This window comes from Clinocottus analis, unplaced genomic scaffold (assembly GCF_023055335.1).
Source record: "Clinocottus analis isolate CAN_PGR_092001 unplaced genomic scaffold, fCliAna1.0.p SCAF_3, whole genome shotgun sequence".
NCBI classification, from domain to species: Eukaryota; Metazoa; Chordata; class Actinopteri; order Perciformes; family Cottidae; genus Clinocottus; species Clinocottus analis.
In genome coordinates, this window is record NW_027176042.1 from 17,594,561 (window position 1) to 17,615,085 (window position 20,525).

At 40.6% G+C, this 20,525-nt stretch overlaps 1 protein-coding gene across 1 annotated transcript in view; it reads right to left on the reverse strand.

Annotated features, from left to right (window-relative positions):
• The window catches only part of kif5ab (kinesin family member 5A, b), a 56,606-nt gene that overhangs the window by 26,746 nt on the left and 9,335 nt on the right, over positions 1-20,525 (reverse strand). Inside the window, exons 2-12 of the mRNA XM_068594103.1 lie at positions 11,720-11,807; positions 10,203-10,276; positions 9,788-9,892; positions 9,512-9,560; positions 8,205-8,260; positions 7,235-7,322; positions 6,880-7,004; positions 5,596-5,700; positions 4,614-4,762; positions 3,164-3,312; positions 1,329-1,537 (exon numbers count right to left, since the gene is read on the reverse strand). Coding sequence (XP_068450204.1) covers positions 1,329-1,537; positions 3,164-3,312; positions 4,614-4,762; positions 5,596-5,700; positions 6,880-7,004; positions 7,235-7,322; positions 8,205-8,260; positions 9,512-9,560; positions 9,788-9,892; positions 10,203-10,276; positions 11,720-11,807 — 1,197 coding nt within the window. The remainder of the gene's footprint in view (positions 1-1,328; positions 1,538-3,163; positions 3,313-4,613; positions 4,763-5,595; positions 5,701-6,879; positions 7,005-7,234; positions 7,323-8,204; positions 8,261-9,511; positions 9,561-9,787; positions 9,893-10,202; positions 10,277-11,719; positions 11,808-20,525) is intronic.

The window sequence follows — 20,525 nt, forward strand, 5'->3', positions numbered from 1 at the left end:
CTACACTTTGAATCTCTCCCAGACGGTGTAGTTCAGACCTGGGCGTCTTAATTCTCTCCCAGTCCGGCCCGCGTGAGGTCAATAAAAAATAAATAAATAAGATGCACGCCATAAATGCAATACAACAACACTGCTTTTACTTTGAAAGAGATTTATGTATGTGTGCGCACGTTTCCGTCGCCTCGCAGACGAGCAGCGTTAACGAATTGAGCCCGACGTGAAAGCACGTATTGTTATGTAGCTTCTGTTCTCAGCGAGCAGCGAGTGCTGCAACAGACTGTCAGTCTACCTGCAGCCTCCACATCCAGATTGAAAGTTAATGCCTCATGTGCAAAGCTTCTGACCCCGCGGTCTGATCCACTATGGCAGAGCACTTTAAGTCAGTATCACCTCTGGCTCTTTACTCTTCTCTCAAAGAGGAGAACTTTCCTCACATTAGAAGATGTTCAGTGCACTTGTTCAAGCCAACGCAGGCTGGACTTTTCTCACTGAGGAAGAAAAACTAAACTAAACTGGAAATCAAAAGCACTTATTGCTTTTCTATAAAGTGAATCAATTGCTGGTCTTTAACATACATCTTTAAGGTAAGAAACAGACTGAACATGGACAAAAAAAAGGAGTGGCTTGACCCTAACAGGGACCCTTACTACTAAATATACTGTTCGTGTTCCCTGATTAAATGGTATTACTAGTACCTGTTCAGACAAAAAAAGAAAACAGATTTATGAACTATATATGTATGTATGTTACATTGCTGTTGCTCCAAAGTGCCTGATGTATCATTCTGATAACATTACTTTAAAATAATAGTGTGCAATACACTAGTTTTTACTTCATTACGGAATTTGGCATGCAATGCGATAAATTGTAGAAAACTCATGTGATTACATTTTTTTCATCTTTGCCCAGCCCTAAAAAAACATATGCATTTTAATGGTATGACATATGCCTCTATGAGTGATAATGGTGGAAAAAAACAACCTGTGGAACTGAATTGAGACCCCAATGGTTCTGCATATAAAATTAATATATGTTCTTAAAAGCAATAAAATTACACACTGCAGTACCGTGGAGCGCAGCATGAATGTGCATAGATCATGTGTTCAATAAATCAAAACTTAAATGCTATTCAGTGTATAACGTTACTATTTCCCCAATGACTTATATTCCCGAGAGTTACAACATTATTCATTACTATGTGTATGATCCTGAATTCACAGGTATGATATACTTTTTATGTTCATGTGTACATACTATTACATCTATTGTGTGTAAACAGCTCTAGATTCATAAACAGGAAGTCTGTAGTGTGGCATCCATTCATTCACCTTATCATCCAACTGTTTGTAAAGTTTGCGGATCTCCTCCTCATACTTCTGCCTCTCCTCCTCAGAAATGTGAACCACAATCGAGGAGGCAATGGAGCAAGGGCTGCAGGGACTGCAGATGTTGAGAAGCAGCTCCTCGGGTTCGGGAGGCACCAGGGGGAGGTCCTCCGATTCCGGGCTCAGATGCTCTAACACAGCAACATCCTCACCTAAAGACGAGTGACAAAATATTGGCTTTTTGGAAATGCAATCTCCTTATCTCTGGCAAATCCTCCACTGTGGATTGATGCATAAAAAAGGGATTAGTGAAGTTATCTTTACCGTAGGTCCTTGATACGTTTGTATCTCAGGATTGAGATATTTTTGTGCCATTAAGGAGCTTCCTTTTCAACAGCAGTAAATTATACCACACCTTTATCAAATTAAAATGCCAGTTGTCTTGAAATAGAGTGGAGCCGCCAAATGCAAAGAAGTTCAAATTCAGTATGCTAATGGGGCACAAGTTCATCCTTGATTAAAAGTTAAGTAGTGTTCGTTCCTGGCCTGAGGTGGGAAATAATTTAGGGAGCAGAGATGGGGAATGGGGGCAACGATGTTGTCAAAATGATACATTAGGAAGTTAAAAGTACTAAATTGTGAGGAAGATAGTGGAGGGAGAGGTTGTGTGTGTGTGAGAGAGAGAGAGAGAGAGAGAGAGAGAGAGAGAGAGAGAGAGAGAGAGAGAGAGAGAGAGAGAGAAGGAGAGAAGGAGAGTAACTGAGAGGGATGAAGCAGTTAAAGGAATACTTTTTTTCTTAATAGTTGTTCAATAAAGTTGTGTTACAGCGTTTTTAAAATTCCGGTCAAGCACTGAGGGGATGCTATCCAAAATAGACATCAGACAGGATTCATTACACGGTTTGAATGTCAGCCGATGACCACCATTGAGTGCACTAATATTTGAATTGACATACAGCTCAGCAGGAGAGGAGGCCTCGAAGTGTCTGTGCGTGCTTGTAATTAAGAATGAATGTGTTTGGGTTCAGCGCTTCGTGTGTTGTTTGTTTTGCGTGTGAACTGATATAGATCTGCTGACATGGCAGAAGTTAGAGCTTCTCTGTAGAAGTGATTTACTTGCATCCCTTTAGGATTACTCATACAGAAGGATTTATACAAAATCAACCCTCCAGCACTTCGTGCCTTCGGCCCAATAAAAGGTGAATCCAATTATACAAAGTGTAAAAGTCTGAATATTAGTAGCCAGTAGAAATGGACAAAATGGGAATTTTAAGTGTTTGGGCACAATTCCAGCAAGTCTGTTTGGCTGCTATCCTCCTACAGAGCCACTGGCATGCATTCAGATTATATCAAATAAAGGTAAATCTGCACTTAAGTGGACTATAAAATAATGTCTGCAGGCTTGCTGGCTGGTACATGTTTTATTCTCTCGTGAGCGCTCTTCCATGCATGAAAAGTGAACAAGAACTATATGTGTAGAGATCTTTCTATATAGGGGACCACTACACTGTCGTTTCACTGTACATGAAGCTGATCTTTTTCACCACATTAAAGCAATTACCTTTTGTGTGATTACATGTTATTTAATTATGATTAAGTCCACAGTCACTCTCGCAGCGGAGTAACTAGACTTAAGCCCAGCTTTGCTTTGAGTTAAATTAGTATTTGTACCAAATTGTACGGCACGAGTAGAGATATTTCACTCTATACCAAAGTGGTGGACCAACCAACCGATGTGTAAATGCCTGGACAACAAGTTTCAGAGTTCTTCTCAGGCAGAAGACTTCAAATATTCCATGTTTTGAAGAGCTGCAGCGTGATATCAGTAAGAGTATTACCGTTCCTCCAGCAATTCAGCTCAGTCTCCAGTCTTTGAACAGTCTCCTTCAATGACCGGTTCTTCTCCTTCTCTTTTTCGTACTTCTTCTTCCACTGCTCTGCTGTGAGCTCGAGGTTCACCGATACCGTATTTCTAATGGTCTTGGCTCTAATTGTCGGGATGCGGTGCGAAACAAAGAATGAGGAAAGTATACAGAAAAGAGAGGGAGAAAAAAGTAAGTGTGTTAAAGAACATCAGAGAACAGAGGAACTGTCAACGAGGGCGTTTGAGTCGCGGCTATGCAATGCAAATAGGCTTGCATCTCTTTCGTTCGTATGCAAATTGGATTTCTGACAACTGTGTGTAACGGTGCATGTAGGTAGAGGAATGTAAACTAAAGCATGAATTAAAAATGTAAAATACCCTTCTGACTGCTTAAACATATGCACCATATCAACATATAGCACTCACGCAGCTAAAAATGTGAGGGTACTATAAATTGCTCAATTGTGACGCAAATGAGGAGCGTCACAGAGTTCAAATATTCATGATGCTACAGCCACAGCACTCAGCGCTGGCTGTGAATTTCACATCAGCAGCTACCGCTTAATTTCACACTCCAGTGAGAAAACACTCTTGTCCTTGTTAATTTATTCCTTAAAATTAGTGCAACAAACAGCCCTAGCTCAGGTTGTTTAATCCCATCAGATTTTAGTTACTTAGATAGTGAAATGCTGATTCTCAAACATCAGGAGACAAAGAAGCTAATGTTAAACAAAATGTAACGGCGAATTCATGCACCGAATTCCCAAATCCACAGTCAGACCACAGAGACCTGCACATTTGATATAAAACAACATCGTCAGTTGATACAGATTATCAAATATCTGTTGAATATAATTTCGTAATGTTTGTAGTATATTGATTTCAAGAAAGAGATCAATCATGGTGTTAAATAGCGACTGCGGCTGACAGATAATAAACCAAGCCGCATCTTCATTAAAGTCAAATAGCTGCTGTGGATTCAGTTTCTCTTTTTGCTCGGTCATGCATTATTTATTTGAACCAACAACACTCTTGTGTCACTCACTATTCAAAGCATTTATTTTGAGAAGGAAAATAGCTGGAGATGGATGGGGAGGCTTTTCCGGGATCTTTCAATCCGAGTTTCTTTGTATCGACCATGAGCAATAGGAGCAGATAGCTGGCAAGCACATCAAATCTCTGCTTCTACAAGTGCAGCTTACCCTCACGATTTCAAAGAAAATCGCCTCTTTAAGCATTCCCAGCACGATCAGGAGCCACACAAATCTTCCTCCAAAAAGCAAAGTTGGAGGTAGTAAGATGTGAACAGCATATCTGAGTTATACACATTTCAGCAGAAAAACATCCCCCTAACAGCTGCAGCTGAGCAAGACAGACATGCACAGTGCAACAGCCCGTGGGTTCTTAGCATGGAAGCATGTTACCGTTGGCCAAACATCAAGGTGGATTTGGTCTCTGCATCATTGTAGCTGGAGGGAGAGCAACAAATGAACATGGTGGTGCGACAGTTCCCGCCCAGTGAGTCCTGTAGGATGCGCGTCATTTTGCTGTCACGGTACGGCACGTGGGATTTCTACAAAGACATAAAAAGAGAGGAAGGAAGAAAGGCATAAAAAAAGACTGTTAGAAGGCGATTAAAAGAGCTTAAAGGACATTCTGAATAACTGTACACCCCCATGCACATGCCTCTCTCTGTAAAAGAAAAATATGTGTGTGTTGTGAGCATCAGCACAGAACAAAGAAAAAAAGAGGTTCTCCATCTGCATCATTCACAGTATTACATTTTTTTAACCTCTGGAACGCCTTCAAAAGGTCTCTTTGCTCAACGAATAAAGAATGAATGCCAGTTGCTTTATAAAAGAGTTGTGAGGCATTTACAGCCTGTGAATTTTTCCATTAGGTTTATGAGGAGTTCCCTAAGCCTGCCGCGTTTCATAATAAGAAATGCTGAATATTTTAATTACAATATATGGAGCTTGAAAGGAGTATGGGGTGGGGCATCGAGTGGTTGAATTTGTTGGTTAAATTTGGTGAAATATGGAAATAGGTTACCGATTACCAAACATGTTATCCAATTGCAAGACATGATTTACGATGTGGGAGGATTCTGCAGAAGCCAGCATCATGTTCAGTGACAATCTTCTACAATTTTAGCTGTCTACAATATCGATGCATGGAAACGTTGGCAGTGCATGGTGCTAATACGATGACAATATTATTGTTACTGCAAATAATATGTGGTTAATGGAACAGAGTGACATTAGTTGAGTAAATTAGGCAATTTCTATCTTCTCCTCTAGCGCTCGACAAGAAAGCAACAACATCTCGCTATTCCTTCCTTTAAGGTGGGGGTGTGGGCACGTGAATGATAGATAAGAAAGACTGCAGAGAATTTCTCCACCGCACCGTTCCTTCAGCCAAGGCTGAGATGACGTTCCCCAGAGCCGACAGAGACTTGTTGATGTTCTTGGCCTCATCTAGCACTGCTCCCTCTGCACCCGTCTTACTGACCTGATACACACACACACACACACACACACACACACACACACACACACACACACACACACACACACACACACACAGGAGGGATTGGTTTATAAAGTACATTATTCACATAAGAAGGTCAGTGGGAAAACCACATTTATTTTTTTGCAACGTTTTTTTACAGGTTGTGTAGTTTTGTTTAATAAACTAAATGCTTTGTAACTATGAATTAATGAGAAGGTTCATGGCAATACAACTAATTTGGTGGTAATTATAGAAAAAAATGCAGTTTTGAAAACAGTTGAGGAGGTGTTTGAGACACATTTTGAGAAGAAAGTCACACCATATTCTGTCATAATCAACATAGGATACAATAATTTACAGCGAGATAATAAGGGGCTTAATAATTATAAAAGAGTTGTCTCATGCATCTGGTGGAGCATGCACCAGCGTCCTGGTCAGTCCATAATATTTTGTCTCAGTGAAGACATTTTTCACCCCATGGGATGATCAAGACAACGTACTTCATCAGGACTACTTAGCTACAAACGGCTGCCTTCACATCTATGTAGACGTTATGGCCATCTACTACTCTAAACTAAACGCACACTATTCTATTTTTTGCCTCAATACCATTAACAATAGACTCCCGGCAGGAGCATGTTCAGCCCCGTCTCTAGATGCATTTTCTGTCTTCTCTTTTAGAGCATGACCTATGTCCTGGAGATACATTGTTTTATAGAGGCTGCGATGATGCCAGCCGACTCACCACCGAGTTTCACCTGAAAGGCTTTGAAACAAGGGGACAGTTAGTTGTTTGTGGCTCCTTCTTGATGTGACCTCTATCTCAGCTGAAAACTATTTTTCGTCTCAATCGGCAGAACCAATTGGATTCCTCAAAGTGAGCGAACACTAACCCTGATATTGCATCAGCGACAGACAAAACCCTCTCAGACAGATCCTTTATCGTGAAGAATTTAATGAAAATTCAAGTGTTGTGCCATAAAGTGAGCGTTTTCATTAAAATGCTTTAAGTTCAGAGCTTTACTGCAGTGATTACCTGATTCTTTGATGTCTGAAAACACACAGATGAGTACGTCAGCGTTACGAAATACTGCTGACAGTGAATGTTGAGCATTAATAGCGGCGCATAACCCTGTCGTACATTTAATGTTTTAAGAGAAGAATTCCCAGTTGTCCTACCTTCTCACTCCCAGCGAGGTCGACCAGGTACAACTTCCCACACAGCTTCTGCTCTGTCTCCACGTTTTCTTGTTTGATGTTTATTAGGAAGATGCTGTGACTGCGGGAACTGTGCTCATTCATGTCTGAAGAATAAAGTGAGGAGACAGGAGGAAGACTCCTATTCAGACTCCTTGTATGAAATGACATTCGATTCAACATTTCCCCGAGACGTACTTGTTAAGAGATGTTCCTTTCGCAACTCATTATACATGTCTCACCTTTGCACCTTAAAACTGTGTGAAAAACAGACACGACATGAAACGCCTGACAGAGTGAGTGCACAAACATGGCAAAGATCAACAGTGTGACTCACTCGTGACAGCAACATGTCGGTTGGCCTTTCCTTCATCTATCACATCCATCACTTCCTCAGGACTGGTGACAAAGCGCTCTGTGCAGCCCTGAATGAAAGAACAAACAAACATTCACTGGTGCTGGCAAGAAGAAAATACACATATACGACATGCAAACAAATACAAACACGCACTGATATCGCACATGCTCAGTCCATTTTATACTGCACAAAAAAAACGCCCACGTTTACATCACCTAAGTCTGACAAAGGAGACAAAAGTTTGACATTTGCTTTACTTTAAATCAGAATCTGAAGCAGAAGTTTGACATTTCTGTTGTTCATCTACGTGAGCTAGCTAGATGAAAACATTGACAGCCGGTTATCTTTACACAATACTAAAAACAAGAGGAAACAGCTAGCCTGGCTCTGTCAAATAGTAACAAAACCCACCTCGCAGCAGATTATATTTTGATTCTTAAAACTCTACACATACTGTGTGGAAACTACAATTCAGCATTTTGCATGGCTGCATCCCAAACTATTTCAGTTCGGTAAAGTTGAAAAGATATTCATAGATTTGTACTTTCTGAAACAATAAAAAATAAACAACACATTGTTAAAACACAAACGGTGGGTCTTTCTAACCATGGTAAGGAAGACGTCGAGCTACTACAAAACAAGTCGTCCTTGAGCTGGACTCATACAAAAAATAGTTGCTTATGTGCAGCCGGCTGTGAGACAATTGCAGGGACCGTCTCCACAGAGTGAAAAGAGATGTTACGAAAGGATTCAATAACATTTCTCTCATCCAGCAACCAACATTACTTCACACATTAACCTCATCCTGTCAGTTCTATAACACTTATTTTAGAAAAATGTGCAAATTCTAATAAGCATATTTCTCATATTGTCAACCCAACATGCACTCATATATCCTAAACTATAGGGGATCTGCATTGTAAAGAGAAAGACGATACTGATGACTCACCTTCACATAGGGAACTCTGTATTTGTCTTCATGCACTGACAGGTTGGTTTTTGTCACTGGAAGAGGAAAGAGGTCATTGTGTTACCCAAAGCATTATCACTGTGTGTGCACAAATGAGCATCTGCATACAAATATGTGTTTTTACTCTCAGCACAACAATAATCCAACCTGACTATATTCCCTTTGTGAGTCAGAATCTGCTAATATGGTGTGAAAACGAGTGTCTAGCTTTCGATGTATTATAAATGGAACAAAACTATGGGGTGCCTGTCAGTAAAATACTGTTTTCTTTGCAAAGCTGGCCCAAATTTGTGCATTCACCATTTCACATTGGAAAGTCCTGTCAAGTTGATGATTATTACATTTTACAGAATTGTGGAGGTTGTTCGCTTGTGAGTGTCCGTGTTTGTGTGTTTTATCGCCCCACAGCCACGTTTTCTCTTCTCGAATACCTCCACAGGGTGTTGTTCTCTGTGGCTCGATTCACGGCGCTTGTCGTCGACTCTTTTTGTGTTCATAGCTTTAACTCCCCTGCATACAAATGGAGACTTTCACTACTGTCTCTGGCTCGATTAAAGATTAAATCGCTAGGATGCTGCCTACAGCTCCTTGTCCGGGCCTCTCCATCATTTTAAACCTGTTATGTATCTCAGTCGTAAGACTATGAAGTACAATGTTCTGGTGCTTCTGAATGTATAACTATAAAGCTTTATGGTCTGAAGAAAAAAGGTATGAAGTATAAATATTGTGCTTTCCATAATAATAAAAAACTCAGTATTGTTAATGCACTACAGCTGCTTGGCGAGTACAAAGAGCTCTTTGCTTTATGGGCTAACTTTTGATTGATGTACAATTGCCTATTTTTATAATATAACCTTAGCTGTGAATAAAAAAAAAATGCTTTACCCCCAAAACACACAGACATGTTCAGGCACTTATATCAGCTCTGAGTTATGTCTGCAGGCTTCCTCCCAAGCTGCATACAGCGCCAACACCCTCCATTAATAAGGTAGGACTGTATGCAGCCTTAGGGCCGAAAGATAGCGAAAAAGAAGTCTATCACTTGATACAGAATGGTAATGTGTTTTCTCAGCTTCTCTCTTTTCTCATAATGTTTTTTTGGTGTTGTCATAATAGAATTTTGACACCCTTCATCACACCATTACCGTTCATCCATATGCATCAAGGTGAAGAGTTTAATTTTCAACCGTATACAGCAAGGGAAACTGTAGAGTATTAACAAAAGTCTGTTGTGTGTTCACTGTTTCATGTGTACATGTTTACATGTGTTCAGCGCATTAACAAACCATCCAGCAGGTCCCGGATTTTATCCATGTAGATCTCAAAGTAGGAGACCTGCAACAAAACCAAAAAAACATGGCATGGGACAAAAAACATGTGACGGGTAGTAGGATCATCAACGCATAGATGATATGATTTATTGATGCTTGGTTGCTTCCACTCAGCCCCTCCATGTGAGGAGTACATTAGAGGCCTAAGTTGAATTCCCGCTGAATGTATCATACAGGAAAAAGAGATGCAAATGCATACATTACCAGGCACACATAGAAATTCAAACCAACCTTTATGTGAAATTCTAGGTTCTCATCCATTGCAAATATATGTTCGAAAATGTCCTCTGCGATCCGGGGAATAATTCCCATTCCCTGGGGATCATGCAGGTTCCCCTAGGAGAAGGAAGAAAGGAGATAGGAACATGGTTGGGATGAATTAAGTGCAGAGAATCGTAAAAGAAAAGAAGAGCAGAGAGGCTTTTGACTTGAAAGGGATCAGGGTTGTTTCCCAGAGAGAGCTGTAAAGGAGGTTAGTGCCCACAAAAGGCTGGGAAAGAAAGATAGTGAGCGATGACAGTGATGGAGGGAGATGTACAGTCAGAGAAGATCAGATGAGGATATACTCTTTTAAAATGTGTATGTGTGTCGTGCGTGTGCACCACAGCAAGAGGTCTATCTTTTGAATAATTTAATGCTACTGTACCTCCATGGTATGTGTTTTTCCAGAAGAAGTCTGCCCATAGGCAAAGATAGTCCCATTGTATCCACCCAGTACATCTATAATTAAAAAAGGAAGACACAAAGAGCATTTTAAAGAAATAAGAAAAAAATGTGAAAATGAAAAAAAAAAGCAATCTGACAGAATTGCAGCTCGCCAGGTATGAAACCAATAAAAGAGGAAGGCAGACAAGCACCTCCACAAAGACAGATATCTTTGACCTTTATTTTAAACAGATCAGATTGTGCCACGTGAAGCGTGAGGGCACTAAGAGATACATGGTATTCAAGCTCGGTTAGTTGCTGAATGACCTCTGTGGCAGTACACAATAAAAACACATAATATCTGCTGCGTTAAAGTCACCGGGACCACCAGTTGAGGTTATAAAGGAGCTCACTGCTGTATGTCACATTGCTACCACAGTCTAATAAAAACCCGAAGGTAAAAGTCAAACATGGATTAAGGAAAAACACTTCACCCTGAAAGGCCGGCTTGCCACAGGTCAGCTGACCAAACACTAATCACAAAGGCTCTCAGCTAAAACACAGAGGCACCCTTCCCCCTCTCCTCCTCTCCTGTGTTGCCTTCATGCTGGACGACTACTCCAAAGCACTACTCTACTACAACTCTCATCCCGGCCACATATCTTCAAACCGCCTCCGAGCCGGTCATAGTGGAACCCAAACAAAGCGTGACACATTACAGGAGAAAGAATTAAGAGTCTGTCTGGAAATAAAGACAGCCGAAATAAGATCAGAGACCACCCGAAAGGGAATCCCAAAAAAGACGAGGAGAGAAAAAGAGGGAAGACAGCTTGTGAGTGTGAGCGAAAGATGGTGAGAACAGCCAAAAAAAAGAGGCAGCAAAACCGAGAGACTGACAGCCTAAAGACTAAAAAGGAGAGCGAGTGTAAACATGGATGTGTCTGCAAACCAGCTTTCTTTGGCCTTGCTCTGTTACCCTTTTCCCCTGACACATTTCAAATCCCATTCCTTCATTTTGCTACATCCCTAACCTCGGATTTTTTCAACCATGCACTGCAATTCATCTTGCCTTTATATTTGGTCTTTCCTTGGCCTACTTGGTAATCTCCCAGTCTATAAGTAATCTCTCAGACCAAATCAATCTTGTTTTTTATGCTCCATCTGGCGTTGTTGAATGGAATACCACACTCGCTTTGAAGGTGGCACAAAACCGAGATCTTGTTAAGGGTAGAAAAGAGGCGGGCGGCTTCGTTTGATCTCGGGACTTCTGGATATGCGAGTCCCGCTGTGCTGTGATGAGCATGCATGTTTTAATCTTTACATCTGTGCATGCCGATGCTCATACCTGTAAATCGTGTGACTGCATCATTTCATAGAAATTGATTTTCACACTTCTTGTAAGAAGCTGTTAATGCATGCAGTCAGTGAATAGAGCGTAAACTGACAAAGCCAGTCATTCAGGGTGTATTGGCTTTCTCTTTCAGCTTTTGAGTCACTCGTCCCCTTTATGTAACTTACCTTTGACAATCTGCTTGGCGCAGGTGTTGTAGACCTGTGTCTGTGTGGTGTTAGTGGGGAACACCTGGTCAAACACAAAGGACTTCCCCTGCGAAGAGCAACACAAACGCAGTCAGCTACACAAAAACACAGACATTTGAGAGACTCTTTCAGATTATTGTCAAGACCTCGTCCTCCCCTGCGACTCCCCGTTGAATCTTTCTTAGGAGGTTTGTGAAGCAGAGACCACATGGGGGTGTTAGGGAGAGCAAAGGAGACTTCATACATCATGCTTATCACTAAAACATTGGATTGCCACTATAAAAAAGTGCCACATCAATATTTATTTCACGGACGCTGTGTCCATCTGTGTGTCATTGCCCTGAATAGCATCGCAAATCACATTTAGAGGCCCATCTGTCTTATTTGAGTGGCGTGTCTCCTGTATTTGTGTCCGATTTTATTTGCGTGTATTTTGTGTTATTGAGAAACAGTGGGTGTTTTGAATGAGTGCAGTGCAGCGTGACGCGTCGGGCAAAAGGCTGTGCGACCCCCAAGAGAGACGGGGAAAGAGATCACATCTGAGGTGAAGCCATTAGAGGCAGCGTTCAAGGACTTGACGAGTAAAGTGATGCAGTGGAGTGGAGAGATAGAGTGGAGGAGGAGAGCAGAGGAGTGGAAATGCAGAGTGCAGAAGAAACTACATGACCTGAAACCAGCAATGGCATGTGAGACGGACAGCACAAGAGAATAATAACACAGAAAGACAGATTATCATCTTGTCAGATAACAAGAATGTCAGACAGCAATGCAGCCTGTAAGTCAGCCAACGGGCCATTAGACACAACTCACACAGCCAACCAGAGATAGACTAATTGAACCCACACAGACTTAAGTTTCCACTCAACCAATTAATTAACCAGCATGCATCATTCCGCTGAAAAGCAAGTTCACTTAGATATTCAGTCAACCACTTGGTACTTATAACATACTACTCAGACACAATCCGATGATGAAGGTGGAGCGACTGAGAGCAGTCTAGTCTCCTAAATAAAACATGCCTGACTGCTAGTAGGCACTGTATATGTATACTGTATGTGTGGGTGGCAAGAGGGATGCATATGTGTATAAAATTCACATAAGCAGTTTGTGCAATGGTGCAGACAGCCTGCAACGCCCACAAGCCCTGCAGACATCAACTGTAGAGGAGGCTATCTAACCTTGGCATTTTTTTCACTCTGCTCTTTGTGTTGCATTGGTTGCATTGCGAACACTTATTGACATGTAGGAATGTGACATGTCAAACATTTCTATACAAGGTTTCTGAAGTTTTTCATTCAGGTCAGAGATTTTTCTTTTATTTAAAGACATATTTGTAATTATTGGACAGCATAAGAGTCATACAGATACAGAGAACACAACATGAGAGATCTTAATGAGTTATTGCAACAAAATGTTGCAGCCAAACCAAGATGGTCCCAACTGGTCAAACCATGCAAACACCCCAATGTATTTGTTTAATCATCACACATGTGCATTGCATCCAATTGCATCCTTTCACTTCAAGTAAGGTTTATTAAAAGTGCAGGGGACATAACACAAGCAGACCTGCAGCTCATTTTTGCTGTTGACCTTTAATGAACCAAAGACAAGTGACTCAGCTCTCTGTCACGCTTACAGAGAGGCTGCAGACTTCTCCAATGGTACTTCACATTTGGAGTGACAATAAAGGTTTCTTATGTAACGTGGGTGTACTGTGTATTGGACAGGATTTATATTAGTCACAAACCAACAGTTGTATTTTCTATCCTTATTGTCGAGAGAGTTGTAAAGTGAGTAGAAAGTGGGAGTGTCATGTTACATAATCAAGTCATTAAATCCATACAAGCTCCATGAGTCCTGCACCACTATGCCCGTTATACAGTTTCAGTGCTCTTACTGTGCTCACAAATTCTTACATGATCTACAATAAAGAAAATGAAATTCTTCTGCCCTTTACTTAAAAGCCATACAACTCCGGGGGATGCTCTAAACTGTGATTATGTTTGCACCAGTGGTCTGGGATATAATACATCCATAATCCCCTGCACCTCCAAGTATTACATATGGGCCCCGCTGCTTCTCAGTCTTAAATGACACGTTCAAAAACGAGCTTGACACAAAATCCCAGTGCACACAAATATGGCTATCTTGAATAATAAGCTCCTTTTCTGGCATTAAAAGGATGAATTCTTCTGTCATTTTAAATCATAGTTTATCATGTTCCTTTTGCAGTCCACAAGCAAAAACCCGTCACATTCAATTTTAACACTTTGTAGGCCTTTCTGTCATTTTGTGCAGAAGACTTTACCATTGTAGGGGCTAACAATGTGTCATAGTAAAGGTTTTATTATTTATGCTAGTACAGTGCTTGCAGCCTTCTCAAGAACACTTCTTACAAACAACTTCCCACACAACACTACGTTTCCTTTAGTCGATACACTTGCGTCACATACCTAAGTTACAGCACACGGTCAGATACACCAGTCCTGTAAAAACACAGTCTGGTTCACAGGAAAAAAAAACACAAGCAGATTTTACTGTTAGGCAACGTAGGCAACTACCTGGTGGCCCCAACCAAAAGCGCCCCAAACAGCTATAGGTTTATTATGTTTCCAGGAAAAATATTGAACTATGTTACTAGTTGAACTCTTTGTAATGTTAGCGCTCCAAAAACTTGTTAAACCCTTAAAACAATTAGCAACTCAATTGTTTACTAACTTTACTCCGTGTGTAATGTAACGTTGTAGTGCCGCTACAACAATTACCCGACAGATAAAAGTCACTGGTTACACTGCGATTCAGATTTGATTTGAAAATATAACAATTGAAATATAATCCATTATTATTCAATAATCTATTCAGTATTATTAGAATTGAAAGCTTCACCTAAAACAGACACTCAGTAACCGTAGCTAAATATACCTACATTGTGTGATTCACGCCTCTCTTTGACTCTCCACTAAAACGTGCTATTGTAGCATTAAATGCTATTAAATAAGATGAAAACGGAATTCAGAGAATGTCTGTGATTCAGTCAGTGTTGGCTGGAATTGCTGCAACACACAGCTCTCAACATGGCGACAGCTTAACCTGCGGCTAGCATGACAGCACGAACAGTGCAAACAGGGCCAAAGGTGCAGACCGAGATAAAAATGTTTATTTGTAAGGAGCGGATTGTCGCCGGTGACGGGACTACTGATCGGGGAAACGGTTTTGGAGATATAGGAAGGACATGCAGACAGATTTTCTTAATGAATCATGGGAAGTGATGATGAGTAAAAATATGAATAAATATTATATAAAGTATTTTTTTTAGACTAAGCAGTAATAACACTTTTTTGTTGCTTGAATGCTATTTAGTCAAGCTGTGTAACAGAAATGTAATTTATACAACTTTAATTTACAGAATTGGCTTCTGTGAGATTTATATCAAAAAAATTAACTAACGAGAAGTATAGCAAATTAATACATTTAAAAATATAAATGAATAAAAACAAAACACATTAACGGTAATTCAACTGGAGTCTGTTGTTGTTGCGATGTTATTGTGACTTGTTTTTCTGCTATTATTTTTTTCCACTGTTATTATTAGATTTATGCATTGCCCTGCTTATGTGTTATTCTAATCTCATTTACTAAGTAATTAACGTTTATATTACAGAACAAGTACAAAAGTATTGATCAATTTTCTAAGGCAAGCTGTGGCTATGTTCACAGTAGCCTCAGTGCAGCCACTGCAGTTTGGTCTTTACCTCTGTTTGGATGTTTAATATTTACTCAAATCAAGAAAAATAGTATTTCAATAGTTCATCCTTTTTCCACACTATTTAAAGTAAATAGTATAAGAAAAATATATTAAGTTGATATATTAATATTAATATATTAGATGATACATGCCATGCTCTTCTTGACACTCAGTGCTTTTGTTCAACCTATTTTTTTTTATCAAGAAAGGCAATGTGTGCCACTCCTAAAAGCTGTAGCTAAATTCCTGGCAGTATTACTGCAATGTAAGACATTGATTGAGAACATTTTTTCACAATGACAGCTCTCTCTACAGTGCTAGCTTTGCATGCAATAATTTGTTTGTGACAGCGGGGATAGTTTGGCGGAATCCGAGCTTCAATTTAATATATTATTTATCCTCCATTTCTTAATAAGCTGAACTGATTAACTGTTGTTTTCAAGGGCTGTAATCACAACTGCAGGTACAAACAAGCTTCTCATCAGAACTGATTAGAGCTGATTCTGCTTCCAATGAGTCATTTGTAATTCAACACAGCGTGCACATACAAACCACAGCGAACAGAGAGGGGGGAGAAATCATGATGTGGTCTTCATTGGGGTGAATAAAATGAGTCAGTTATATAAGCTGGATGAAAAACAGCCATTCGCCGATCATTTGTTCTTCTAGCTCCATCGTTACAACACTAATCTGATCCTGTGCTGCATAAAAATAATACCATAAATGTATACGACAATCTGTAAGCTCTCTGCATGTCCGTCTCTCGGCCCTGTCGGTTTGAGCAAGTATAGGAACACCTATTTGTTTGTTTGAGTGTGTAATTTAACGGCTGTCTATTCAATTATATGCATGCACACTGATCTCGAAAGCTGGAATAGGAAGCATGTTTTTTTGTGCATATGTTAGTGTGTGTGTGTGTGTGTGTGTTTGTTTGTGATGTGAACATGTGCAAATAATATATTAAAATATGCTTGTACATGCAGACATCGTACGTGGCCGTCAGCTTTGTGTGTGATGTCAAACACCCACATGCCCTGTCCAGCCTGCAATTTACTGCTGTCTGCCAAGAGACAAAAGAGGTGGTGGGTTGCAGGAAGATAGCGAGAGAGAGAGAGAGAGAGAGAGAGAGAGAGAGAGAGAGAGAGAGAGAGAGAGAGAGAGAGAGAGAGAGAGAGAGAGAGAGAGACCAATAGACAGAGAGACCGAGACACCGAGAGAGAATTTTAAAACACCAGAAAGTGTGAGAATTATTGGCAGTGAAAAACAAGCCTGAACTGTAGTAGAAAAATCTAGCAAAAACAGCAGAAACAAAAAAAAGATAAAATGAATGAAATACAATTTAGATCCAAGCTGACAGCAGAGGAGGCAAACGAATGAAGGCAAGAAAATGAGTTAACAAGCAGTGAAAGACAAAAAAAAAAGAGTGATGAAGGGTTTCTGCAGCAGCTGTTGAATTTAGATAGAGGTCCTCTGGCACACAGGGCAAATTACCCCCGGGACCACAAAGGCCCCTCTAACCAGAGGGCTTGTCTTGGATGGACCTCTAGAAAGACACATACAACATACAGTCACATCTAAATTGTGTACTTATGTCTGAGAACAATGAATATTCATCAAAGTAGTCTTTAATGAGCTAAACAACAACAAAACAGTTTGCTTGTCAGTGCAGTCAGAAACAACCCCCCCCCCACACACACACACACACACACACACACACACAAACACAAACCCCACACCTCTCTCTCTTCTTGGATATTTTTTGCCGTTGGTTGGAATATTGATTTTTCCAGTTAGTTTAATAACTCAGCTTGGTAAGGAGCTTTTTCTTGGATTTAGGTCACCGCTGAGTGAATTAAATCCATGCAGAATGATTATTAGCTTGCTGGCTGTCCTGCTTGTGCTAGCTACGGAAAACGTCAAGTAAAATGTTGCTTTCACGTCGCCTTCAGCTGAACACTTCGAACTGCACTCAGCCGTCTCGCTTTTACATTACTGTGTTTGGAGTTCACACTCTTATGCTGCGTTCACACCAAAAGCGTTGCAAAAATTCGCAACGCAGCAGTTTATAAAAGCGGGGCGAGCCAACTGTTTCAAAGGGAGGGACTCCTATGCACCAACATGCAGCGTCTGGTCAAGCCGGCTACCAAAACCAAGAGCACGGAGGCTCGGATTACAACGCACACACGCACACACACACACACACACACACACACACACACACACACACACACACACACACACACACACACAGAGAGAAAGTGATTTTATTCTCTGCTGATTACTCCTCCATATCTCTACATAACAAATAGCTGCTGCAATATGATATTGTTTTGATGTCAGGGTAAGCATTTAGTTTATTATATTGTGCCTGAGTGACAGGATACACAATACTGCCGCTGTTTCATGCTGTTTAAACGATTGACAGTTGGTGGTATTGTGCAAAGAAACACAGCACTGTGCCATGAAGGAAAGAATGAAGAAGACTGCTGCAGAAGATTGCAAACATGGATGTAAACTATGCAGGTTTTTTCGGCAACAGGGACATATTTGATGTGTTTTTGAAAAAACAGTGAACGTGAACATAACTTTTTGCAAGAAAACGTCACAGGGCAACTTTGAATTTAAGGAGAGCTCGTCATCATCATCATCATCATCATCATCATCATCATCATCATAATGGTTAAACAAATCAGTCGCCATTACAAGATCAACATTGATAATGTAGGAGACTGGATGCAAACAACACTCTCTGACATAAAGTCACACTTTGTCGCGTTATGGCCACCATCCACCCCAACCTACTGAGTTTTTGCAGCACTATAATGACCTTGAGCTACATTCACCGTTGCTTATGACAGACAAAAGATTTTATTCACACGGCCACAAAAGGTCACTTGGTGCATATTAAGTGAGCAATTGGCCAATGCCTTCATTTGTCTGTTGAGGGCGGTCTTGAAGGTACTAACGTCCAAGCGCAAGAAAAGGCTAAAACACAAAAAATAACTCCCTCTGCCTCATGGGCATTATTGGTGCCTGCCAATACTTGTGGCAAGGGAAAGACACTTTCCAACACAGGCATGCACATTTTGATCTCATTCAGATTTAGGTTTGATTCTTGTCACATTCTTCCTCCGTCTATTTTCACATCCAAAGCCTCCCTCCCTCTAACTCAGAGACATATAACTAAATATTTTAAAAGACAGAGCTGGGTGAGATAAGAAGATTAGGCATATATATATATATATGTCCCTTCTCCTCATACACATTGGTGGGCTGACAGGCTGCTCTTTTTTTTTGCAGTGGTTTGGTGTTGGCATGTAAGCCCGACTGAGTGTAGAGGAGGAAAATCAGGAGGGGTCCTATTTTTCCTCATCAGACTCTATGTGTGTCTCAGTCTTTGAAACACAAACTCATCAACTCCCTGTCTCTCTCCTCACACACGTAAATGCACATACAAGCAGAGTTCATGCTGCCATGTCTTCTCCATCCATTAAGCTAATCAGACTTCGAGCCCCAGATAACAGCATCATTAGTGATTCTCAGCAACAGAAACCCCTCATAGCTGCAAAAGCGCCAGTCACACAATATTCCCGAACATAACTGCATTTCCTAATTCACTCTGCTGACAAGTCTAGGCAGCGTCAACTGACACACGCTGCCTCGAGGGCAAAGCACTGATTGCTGAGTTGCGATGGCAGCGGTATTATTGTTTTTGTTGTCTTGCAGCTATCTTGTACTTTTCAAAGCAAATACTTTTTCTGCCGTTTTACTAAATCCAGAATACAACTTTTCCATCATCACATTATTAACATTCTAATAATTACATTGAGTTCCCAGGATCAAGTTGTTTATTACCGATCAACACATTGAAGTGGAGCAATTAGTCCCTCATCAGGCTCTGCATAATTTATCAGGACGAGGGAGAGAAACAGGAGACAGAGGAGTGGCGAACAGAGGGAGAGGAAGATTGGGCTTTGTTCACAGATTTTCAGACCAGAAAATAGGGGCAACATCAATCTCCCGAGGGACGTTAGTGGAGCGAGAAACCGAGCATTGAAGCCACATGAACATTCATCGTGAAAGAATTAAAACGACAGATGAACCGAGATGACGGATGAAAAATACAGAAAAGATAAGCACAGATAGAAGAGAAGACCATAAACATACTGAATATTATTTTATTCCACTCTGAAAAGGTCTGGAAAATGACATCCACTCCAGAAGTGTCATTGCGGCTCTACCCGCCTGTCTGCTAGGGCTGAGCCTTAAGGCTCATAATCTTGTTAACTTATATTGGATGAGATAGTTCCTGATTTAAATCAAAATGTTTTCAGTTTGAAATGTTTCTTGAACTTTGACACAGCAATTGACAAAACAATCTTACCTCAGGGCCCATGAAATAGTCTTCCATTCAGTCCTTTAAATTTGCAATAACTTGAGTTGTGAACACAATCACCTCTAAGTTAATATTGCAAACTGGTTTGTTTCTTACAGCTGAGTAACACTGTCATTCATTGAGTCGTGTTTCTTTCCACCAGATGAATGCAAGTCCAATATGTACTCTCTTTAAACACTAGTTTTGTTCTCCACCAACTCCTAAGGGAAATAAGAGTGAAGCCATGTTTAGAGAAAAGCTCTTGACAGAGGCATCCATTGCTCTATACGTCCAAGTCTATTTGTACATCGACCTGTGAGCCACCTGTATTGACTGAATTTAGGCAAGAATTGATGTTCCAATGAAACGCTAATGCAGACAACTTATATAGATTTAAAGACATCGCAATATGAATAGCTGGCTTTTTAGCCGCTAAATGCTCCACTAACCTACTAGCTGCTAACTGTATGGGTCTCAGGGGGATGAGTCCTGTTACCACAAGTTAGCCGGTTCAAGCCCCTGTCCCCCCATAGTTCACATGTCGAAATGTCTCTGAGCAAGACACCTAACCCCTCGTTGCTTAGGGCAGCCCAGTGCTCCTTAACCAAGGATGGGTCAAATGCACAGAAGAATTTCCCCAAAGAGATTAATAAAAGATTACTTTT